The sequence below is a fragment of the Ctenocephalides felis genome, unplaced genomic scaffold (genome assembly GCF_003426905.1).
Source record: "Ctenocephalides felis isolate EL2017-DRISC unplaced genomic scaffold, ASM342690v1 CF-g0.4_SCAFFOLD_02541, whole genome shotgun sequence".
Taxonomy (NCBI): Eukaryota; Metazoa; Arthropoda; class Insecta; order Siphonaptera; family Pulicidae; genus Ctenocephalides; species Ctenocephalides felis.
The window spans coordinates 97,814-108,591 of record NW_020538695.1 but is presented as its reverse complement, the minus strand read 5'-3'; the positions used below and the strand labels follow the sequence as shown (position 1 = coordinate 108,591).

The 10,778-nt window shown below is 32.6% G+C and overlaps 1 protein-coding gene across 1 annotated transcript; it reads right to left on the bottom strand.

The window, feature by feature from the left end:
* Positions 1-8,795: 8,795 nt before the first annotated feature.
* On the bottom strand, positions 8,796-10,471 carry LOC113381059. The gene has a single exon (XM_026620051.1). It carries the CDS (start codon positions 10,134-10,136, stop codon positions 8,796-8,798), a length of 1,341 nt encoding a protein of 446 aa, XP_026475836.1. The 5' UTR covers positions 10,137-10,471.
* Positions 10,472-10,778: the final 307 nt, after the last annotated feature.

Below are 10,778 nucleotides of genomic sequence, written 5' to 3'. Positions count from 1 at the left end.
AGGTTATGGCTAATACTTATGCTGCAATTCCAAATATTTTCTTTCGTGGGTACTTACTTTTCTTTTTTTATATCTATATGAATTACTATAGTATTTTATAATTTCAGATGTCGGTGAGGAAACCCTATTCTACATGATGGAGACCCATGTGAATGTTTTATTGTACAAAATCACCTATATTTAATAACTACATGAGGTAACTTGAAGAAGAGTTTGTGGATGTAAGTACCTGCATGTATTTTATCGTAATAGATATATTCCTGATTAATATGAATAAATGTGCACGAAACACTTTAAGGCACATGTCATTCATAGTACATGATCGAAATCTTAGCCAATTGTTCTACTATTAGAGCTGGATTCAGCAAGTTAATGAAATATACATCTTTATTTACCAATATCTGTCAGTAATTGTTTGTTTGATTATGAATTCAGCAGTTAATTTAAGATGTACAAATTTTACTATTGCCAACATATATGCTTTCCATTCTGCTGTCTATAATTTAAATTGTTAAATTTGATATTAATTTATCATAAAACAGACATATTGTTCGTTGGTTTAATACTCCTTTTTTATCTTATGTATTACTTCTCTTCAACCTGTTTAATATTTTTCATATAGATTCACTTTCATTCTTACTGTATGGGAACTGTGTAGTTACCCCTTAAAATTAACAAAAATTTCAATCATTATGTAAACATTTTTTATTATACTTATTGATAAATAGTAAAAACAATGTGTCAAAATAAAATGATGGTTTATATGTTTTGAAACCAGGCCTGTTATATTATTCAGCTTAAAAAATTACATTATTTAATACCAAAATATAGATTTATCAGCATAGCAGATACAGGAGAGAAATTTTACATACCAGACCCAGTTGGTTCCACTAGAGAAAAACTAAAAATAAAAACAATCTGGTGCATCTAATCAATTGGAAGGCTTTTAGCACTAAACCATTGTGAAAATAAAAAAATTGGTTAAGATCATTTTTGAAAATGGAGGGTTTGTTTTTATCAGTCTTATCTGGGTATAAGTAAGACCTGAACAAGGTTGTAATTGTATGGTGCATAGTTATGAAAGATGAGGAATAATGGTAAAGGGATAGATTTGATTTACCAACGTTGTTTAAATCTTAATAATTCCAGAAAGTAAATAAGCATAGCTTTGTTTGTGGACAAAAGTGTATATACATGAATAACTTTTAATAACTTGTCGAAACTATGTATTCACTACTCAGAGACTAGGATAGAAATCTATAAATTTCTACCCAGTATTATTGATGCATTTAAATTTGTCTATTGTAATCTAGATTTTAATTCATTTGTGTATATCTCGTAATTGTTTTGTATATCACAACTCTTACTGACAAATAAAGGTAATTAAATTTTTTCCCCAATTTGTAATTCAGAAGGTGTGTAATTTGTCGATTTATGTACGGTGGTACATAAATTTGGATAAGATCCTTATGCATACGTTCACATACACCATTAGATTCTGGTCTATATAACTTTCAAATAAATTACTAGTAAAAGTTGTTCCTAAATTTGACAAAACTTCTTTTAGTAGAATACCATTTTTTTTTTGACTATTTACACATCTACTAATGAAAGTTATATATATATATATATATATATATATATATATATATATTTCTCATTTTTAGCCACTCTCCAAAAAAATAAACTCTCCAAAGGACTTTGGGTGAAGTTCCTTGTGCATAAACAATTAAATTCCGAATATATTTTCCTTTTTTTTCATAAGTACCAGTTCTTAACGCAAGGAAGAACTTCTTTGTAAGTACTTGGACAGAACCTTTGATCTTTATGATTTGTGTAGATTTCAATAGTTTTTTGGCTACATGCCAAAATTATATATTATGGGGTTATTAGAAATAGCACAATGAAATAATTTTCCATTTAATAGTATTTTGCATAAACCGTTCACACTGTCGAACCATAAAGATACATAAAGATAAAAAATTCCCTTGTATTAAACGTAGTGGACCTTCCATTAGCTTCCAAGTAACCCGAATTTTGGAGGCCTTCCTCTATGCGCTGAGAAAAAACTGTGCTGCAAGACTTATTTTTATTCTTTTCATCTTAGTATTGTCTAGATGATGTTCGATTAAAGAAGAACATCTTCGGAATAATCTTGCATTTGTATCATAATTATAGTACCCTTTTATATCTTTCCAAGAAGCTTTATACTCCTTTACATCTATGTTCGTAAATTTTTCATTGTACAATTAATTCCATTGGAAAATTATTACGCATGCACTTCGGTAAATGTAGGGAATCAAATAAGGGAATTATTTCATTGCTGTTCATTTTGAAATACATTATATTGAAATGTGTATTTTTATATTTACACTCGTATTCAGTTTTCTTGAAGGTATTGGTTGCGAATAGTAGCAATGACTTTTAGTCCAATACTAGTTTTTTTTTCAAACAGCAACAATATGCTTTGTCAAATCTGTACTCTTCACTCTGCCTTGTGAAAAGTAGAGGGCAAAAGGTGGTTCCACCATTCTTTGACACATTTGACTATAATTGCAAGCGCATGGTCTACAAAAAGAAGCTGTTTGCCATTTGCAAGTTCTTTGAAGCCTATTATACTAACCTTTTTATGATCATATAACAAATCAGCAGATAAATAAATTTCATTAAACATTAGTACACAATATTTAGAAGAATTATCGTTCTTACGATAATTAGCAACTCCTAATGATCGAAATAGGTTATTATTAACACCAACTTGCCATGGAATTATTGTATTGTTTGAGGATTTGGAAGTATAAATATCTGTCTTCGAAAATAATAAGCCTTTGGAGATTTTTCATAAAATGTTATTACCAGAATTTTATCTTTAAATGTAAATTTTTGATGCTTCTCTCTCTAAAATAACTCTTGTGTTTAATAACCCGTCACTAATTTTAAAGCTTTGTTCTGAATATTTTGTAATTTTGTCCATATTTGTTCTTGACATAAGAAGGCGTAAGGTAAAATGGATCTTATCAGGGAAAGATATAGTCGTCTTTTATATCGTAAGTATACTAGTACTTACGATATAAAAGTAGTCTTTAGGATCTAAGAGATGTAATAATATAGTCTAAAAGATCTAAGAGATGTAATAAGCCTTGTGCTTGTGCTATTTTTTTGTTTTTGTTTTAGTTGTGTTAATTAGGGATCGGTCAAGTTGTATGCCTAGATATTTTACTTCATTACTTCACTTTATTTTATTAAAAATATTTTATTAGTAGGTCGTAAATAAATGTTGTGAATAGTATTGGTCTGAGAAAGGAGCTTTGTGCAACCCTTGCCGGAATATCCTTAACACTAGAGAAGGAATCTCTGATTTTTACTTGGAATTTATGGTCGTTCAAGTAGTTGTTTATAAGCTTTATTAAATAAGATGGTTTCCCTTTGCTTTGCGAAGAAGACTTTTAGAAAAACGTTTCCCACTTGTGCAAATTTGGTTTTATGTTCTTTCAAGGTAAGATTTTTTATTGTTATTCCCTGTGTTTGCTCTAATTGTTGCACAACATTCTTGTATTTGTCTGGAGGAGGTATTCGGCTGTGTGTACGCTATTGTAGTTATTATCCATATAAATATGATGGTGGAATCCTATGTACGAATGTAGGATGGTTTTGTAGCGTTGCTTCAGCGCCTGCATACACTTTAAAATTACAAATGTATCCTGATGTTGCTTCGCAGAGCATCCAAATTCCATATTCTACTATATCCAATCAGATATATTTATTTGCAAAATATCTTTAAATCGTTTAGAAAAATCTGAATGGAGATCCACTCTATTGCGCATTCAAGCGCTCTTGGTAGGAATGTATGTCGCTATCTTTTTTTTATTTTTGTGATAAGTTTGGAAACTGGCTTAATTTCTCTCGTCCGAAATTTCGCTTGTATATGAACAGTTTTGTAATGAATGCAATATTAACAGATTTTGTTTCAATTAAATTTATTTCATCGCCTTGGAGTTGAAGATTGCATTCATTGAATTTTTTAAATAAATCGGTCAAGTAAGCGATGTCACTTTTGTACTGAATTAGTTTGGATCGCAAATCTTTGTTAGTATTCTTCAAAAACTTCAACACCGAAGTAAACAGCTTATAAAACCTATCTAAACAGGCGTCTTTTGATAACCATCGTAGTTCTGTATGAAATAAGTAATCACGATTTGGAACCTTATCTGACGTACTTTCGTGCCATTTATTTAGTCAGTGACCCAAAATTTAGTTTCATTATAAAACGATACAGTTTCATGTAATTTTTTTTGCATCATTCTCACTTTTTGATGTTTTGTACTTACTATAATGTTTTTTTATTCGTTTACTTTTATAAACTGTAAGTTTCCATTAATTGGAATCGTATAATTACTACGAGTAACATTCCATGCAGCCTTTGTTCAATTGGCAAGTTTTCCTAGCCTCCTCTTCTTGTGTGCCCGTAACATTCCAACCAACGTAGTACTTTTAATGCTCATTTTTGTGTGATATAGCAAAAAATGCTGATTCTTCGGCTTCGTATGTCAGATACTATTATATATCCGACATATTTAAACTATTTTTTGAGAGTTAGGCTCACACATATGTATTTTTCTTTTTCACTATATACAGTGCCGTCGGAACCAAATTTTTGTTGAGTGGGCTCGTTTTTTTTAGTCAGCCAGTGAGCTCGTTTTTTTTACTCAGCCATGTTTACGGTTTTCACACCTGTACTTGGCAACACTGGTTACAACTGCTAAATAACATCTGGTAACATTAGGTAAGGATTTGAATAAAATATCACACAAAGTAAAGAACAGTATTTCTGTTGCAATGGTATCATATGATTATTTAATATCAAATAAAAAGCTAATAATGATAATATAATTAATAAAGTACATTTTTTGAATCATACAAATAATTTCAGAAAAAATTGAGAAAAAAAAACAAATACAACAAAATAACAATATTTAAAATAATACAACGAAATAATAATAAAAAAAAATTCATAATAAGAATGAAAGCATAATAAATAAATAAAGTGATGAGCGTTTTTTTTTAAATGGATTTAAGAGATGCTCTTCTGATCATCGCTAGGCGCTGAACGAACGTTCGGCTGAAGCAGCTGATGCCGGAACAGTCTACACGATAATAAGTAGTTGAATCACTTGCCGAAGCACCGATTTGACAGTTTTAGATTCTTTAGAAAGTATTTCAGCTAAATCTTTACAACATTCTGAACGTGGGTCCAATGTTATACTTGACAACATTTTCACCTCCGTTCTGAGAAGATCTACATCGAAGTCATATGAGAAAGGTTTTAATAACATTTGAAAATCATCCAAGTTGGGAATGTCCTTTCCTTGAAGAGGATCTAGAAGATTTTCAAGTCGAATGAGGGTCTTCAATCCTCCTTGATCGAAAGGGTCTTTCAACTCAGTCATCAACAAATCAAGAATTTCAAAATAATTTTTCCTAAAATTTGTTTCCCCGTCAAGTTCTGTGGACGGGACGGCATTTGTTGTGTGTTCGAATTTTTTCGGTACCTTTCTTGCTCTTGTAATTGTTGGATACAAACCAAGCTGGATCCTTTGTCTGTTGTGGCTTTATAAATCTTCTGAAAAGCGTTTGAAGTTCTCATAGCCTTCAGTTGCGAAACTACGATTTGTACCGATCGGTACACACCAGCTGCTGTTTGCTTTGGAGACTGCAACGCTCTAGCAAGGATTTCGCACGGACCGAATATTTCTATCGTTGCATTCAAGTAAAATAGAGTCTCAAACTAGATATTTTTTTAGCCATTCAGGTACTGTCACTTTTCTCTCTGTTGTTATTGCATATGGTTCATCAATAATCTTATGCAATGTTTCTCGGACCCTAGAATACTCTTTCTTGTACCGTGCAAGAGCTGTGACACGAACACACCAGCTAGTAGGACACATTGCAACTAAATTATGCCATTTTTTGTCTAGATCATCTTCTATTGCATGTTCTACAACGCTTTCGTAAATTTTTCTTCTCATAGAAGATCCATATAGCGTTCGATAAATTCTTAACCAAGCAAAGAATGTCACAGATTTTATCATTTTCTTTGATAACTTCCTGCAATGCGAGATCAAGAGAATAATTAGAGCAATGTACATGTATCGACTTGGGTTGCTCATCATGTAGTTCATCCTTTGTTTTTTCCCGACATACTACGAGCACCATCAAAACATTTCCCACATAGCATTGAAAGGGGTAAATTTAGTCGTAGCAGAATATCTTTTATCGCTGCAGTTAGTGTAGAGCCTCTGGAGTCTTCTGGGTTGTAAAGTCCAACAAACACTTCATTTATAGTGAGTAAGTCTGGATGAACAAAACGTATAAACAATGAAAATTGGTCTTTTCCACAACAGTCAGTTGTGCCATCAGCGATAATAGAGAAGCGTGGTGATGCTCTCATTTCCTCAACAAGTCTTCTCAAGAGAGCACTGCAAAATTTCATTCTGAATACCAGCACTTAAATAATCATCCCGTTTTTTTAGCCATAAAACTAGTTCTGGAATATCCGAAGATCTCTTCTCTAATAAGAGTTGCAAATTTCCACCTTGCATGCTGTGTCCTCTAAAAGCATTTCCTGAACGAGCCAAATAGTATATTGAACTAATTATTGCCAACAAACAATTCCTTGCGGTTTTTTGTTGTTGTGCATATTGATCATGAAGCTGAGATTCCACAGTATTACCAATTTCTCTGTGGCGTATAAGGATTTACATTTTTGATGAAAAGAACTTTTCTGGTGCGTGTTAAATCTTACAAGAGCGTCTTTCCAATTACGGAAACCAAAATTCAAAAATGCCACTTCGGCATTAGTCTACAGAGTCCGTTTTGCTGACAAAATGACAAGCTTCAATGCAGTCGTAGCATAAAAGGTGATCATGTTCAATGTCATAATGTAGCCAATGAAAACTAGTGAACCACTTGTGCTGCACACTTCGATTCGACTCGGTCACGTTTGTTGTTTCGGAAACACGAATTGAGAGTTGGGGTGATATTTTAACAATATAGATGGAATCTCAGAAATTTTATAGCTATGATGACTGTGTCGCGTATTTTGTAAAGAAGGTTGGTCATTTCTTAGTCCTATGACTGCAGAATCATGAACATCACTGTCATGAATGTGTTCTCCTTGCTGTAATGTGTCAGCTGCGGTGATACTAACAGTTTTTTTTCCACGATGAAAAGTGCGATTGAAGAAATCCTTGATAGTTTTTTTGTGTGCCATGATGTCGGAGGAGGGCTCAAAAACTATTACTAGCCTATATCCTCACTCTAAAACAGCCAAAAAGAAATGTGAAAAAAAAATATTTTTGGAAATTTCAAATCTTAAAATTGAATTTGAACTCAAATTGACTGGAATTCTCTCGAAAAAAATTATTTACTTCCTACGAATATTTTTACTTGTTATTCACGAACAGTTATTTATTAATTGAATAGTTATTATAATGTATACTATATTTTACATTACATTAATACATACATTACAGTAAAAATTACTCAGTATTTAAATTATTAAATTAAATAACAATAAACCCATTCCTACCTTTAAAGTTGAACTAGCGACGATCTCCAAGCAAAGAAAAGATTTTACTTCTAACTTCTAACACTACTCGCACTGAATCAATATCTTATCTCAACGCAACTGAATGCAACCAATCAAATGCGAACAAACACGATCGAACGTTCTCGAAGATTATATTATTTACCGCGTAAATTTTTATTTACCGGCTAAGATCACCCATCAAAAAACATGGGTGGCCTCAAACCCAACCCAGCCCACACGGTTCCGACGCCACTGACTATATATAGTATCGATAGTTTCATAACCTAAGTTTAATATTGATTAAAGACAAATTATTTAACTGAAATTTTCTGGTATGTACAAACCAACGCTTTTCGAGAACTTAAAAATTTGTTTTCAACTAGATGACCCGACAGACGTTGTTCTGTATCCATTTCTACATTTTTTTTATATAATATACTAATATTCACCGTTTACCTAAAAATAATAATTTTTGTTTTTTAAATGACTCTTCACGCCAAAATGCATATATATAATTTAAAAAAATATAACTCTTTAAAAAAAAGAGTGCGCGTAAGGATCACACGCTATTGAAGTAAAACTTTTAATATTGTATGAGTAGGCAATTAAGGGGGGCGATACATGTAATCGCCTTAATTTTTACCATTTTTTGAGGACTTTTTAAACTGGGAAGGAATGACTGAATCTTTTTGAATTTTTTTATGGTTATTTATTATATATTAAAATACACAAAAACATTTTTTTTTTATTTTTTTTTTTTTAAATGGCTGCCGTAAAAATAGATCTGCCAAGACCCTCTCGGAAAACGCCATCAATCTGCGGGCGTTCGTACTTTTCGTACGGTGATCTGAAATCAAAAAAATTAGTTTGTACGTATTCATAAAACATATATCTTCTAGTTAAACCAACAAAAAATTAAAAAAGTCACAAAATCGTAAATTGGCAGACCTCAGAAAAAAAAAGTTCGATTTTTCACCATTTTTTCACTGTTTTTTTTGGTAAAAAGGTTAATTTTTGAAATTTTTCTTGGAATGTTTGAGGTTTAACTAGAAGCTATTCCTGTAAAGTAGATGTGTGCAAAATTTCATTGGAATCGGTTGAGAACTTTTTGAGTTATCACGCCCGCAGTATTCAAAAATGTCGTTTTGAGAAAAACGCGTTTAAAGTTTTGACACATAAAAACTGTATGATTAAAGTGGCTTACCGATTAATCGGCGATTCCAGGGCCATATAGAAGTCCTTCGGTATGTTCAAGGAACTCGTTTTTCTTAGCAAGTTCCTGCAGACATGCTTGACGAGCTTGTTTGGTGGTCAAAGAGCTGCGGCGATTTTCTCGATTCACTCTTTGCTCATCGATTTTTTCTTTATATGAGATGGATTGGCGGCCAATAACAATTTCCATTGAGTTCATTAGTTGCAAGATAAAGTTTAATCCATTATTAAACAATCCTGCAGATATGAAAGCACTAATCTCTACGATCTTCCGTCCAGAGTTGAGATGTTTTGGACAGAGGCGCCAGACAGTAGAATTATAGCTTTCATTTGCATTTTGAGTGTGGCCTCCTAAACATCTTTCAAGCAAGTCATCCCGAGATAAATCTTCAAAAATTGGCTTAATATGAAATTGAACATCAGGATGTAATGGAGTTGGATGTTCAATTTTTTTGGGATTTTGTCCTAAAGATTCAGCTTTGCGCCACTTGCACCAGCTATCGGAACCAGATGGACAGTACTCGTGACTTGGTTTATCATCTGTAGAGCACATGTGATAGTAAGTAGCCATGATCGCATCTTTCATGTCTTTCACACTATTAACGTTTCTTCGAATGGCCAATCCGTAATATAACGATAATTTTTTAATTAATGCTTCCGTCAATTTACCTCTTCCGCCCAGATGATTGTCTGTTTTAGTTTTTCGGAGACGAGTACCCATCCTTTTCTGAACATGGCCGATGCATTCACTTTTCACAACTTGAAATTCGTCGCCATACGGATTCAAATCAAGAATTCCTTTAAAGGTTTTTGAATCTCCATCTCCTATGTAGTTTCCGTATTTGACACCAAATAATTCTTCAGATCGTGAAAACATTTCCTTTATAGCTTCGACTTCCATAGCACCAGAAGATCCTTTATGGTTTTCTTGGCAGTTTGGTTCATGTTCTTCGAACCACTCACGATATTTTTCAGTGTTAGTTTTATTTTTCCAACGAGCACAACCTGCGCAGAAACTACTTTTAACGGCTAAATCAATTACTTTACCACAGTAATATCCAATAAGGGTTGTGACCCCATACATTGATTTAAAACCCCGCTTTTTCCATGTACCGTCCCCAGAAACTTTTAAATTTAAGATTGGCCGCTCATGCTTTTCGTTCTCACGTTTTTCTTCGCCGACAGCTTTTACACAAGATGCTTGAAATAACGACTGTGTAGTGGTGTGTAACAGCAAGATGATAGCATTGTATGTACTTTCAGATATACCATTACAAATGTCCATCATATTACAAAATAAGTTGATTCCCTCTCTAGCAACACCTAAAAGACGCATGACTAACACTATTCTGCGATTTATTTCAAATCCATTATTGATTAATGGTCCAGAAGAAATGTTTTTGAGGCCACACTTGCATATCACGACGATTTTAAAACCTAAACCTCTGTTAGCACTTTCTTCAAATTTCACAGGTAATTTACAATCACGACATATCAAAATCTCTGACAATGCTGTAAACACAGTAAAAAACTCGATAAATCGATAGCCTAGAAGCGGACTGTAATGATAATTTTCTTCGTCATTGTTAGAGAGTTTTCTCGCACTTGTACTTTGCGCTTCCGTATTTTCTTCATTTTTATTAGAGTGTTGATTTCCATGAAACTTTCTTTTTCGTGGTTTCGTACAACGGTTTGATATATTTCTTGTATTTTTAGGATAAGACTGCATTTTTATTTAACTTATTAATTTATTCTGCACAAAACGAATGCCAGAAGTATACTGAACTGAACTAAAATACGGCAACTAATAGGAAATCAACAACGATCTGTACTTTTATCAGTTACAGATAAGAGTACAATAGCACTCGAGCGTCGAGTTGAGGTGTGGCACTTAAATGAGTTTTTATTGTATAAATAATGATAATTTTGTTTTGAATTTTTGCAGGCATATTTTTGAGATGTTATTGTAACGATTTAT

Bases quoted from the DNA above. Each gene is read 5' to 3' on its own strand.
- LOC113381059 (XM_026620051.1), bottom strand. From the start codon at position 10,136: ATGCGTCTTTTAGGTGTTGCTAGAGAGGGAATCAACTTATTTTGTAAT.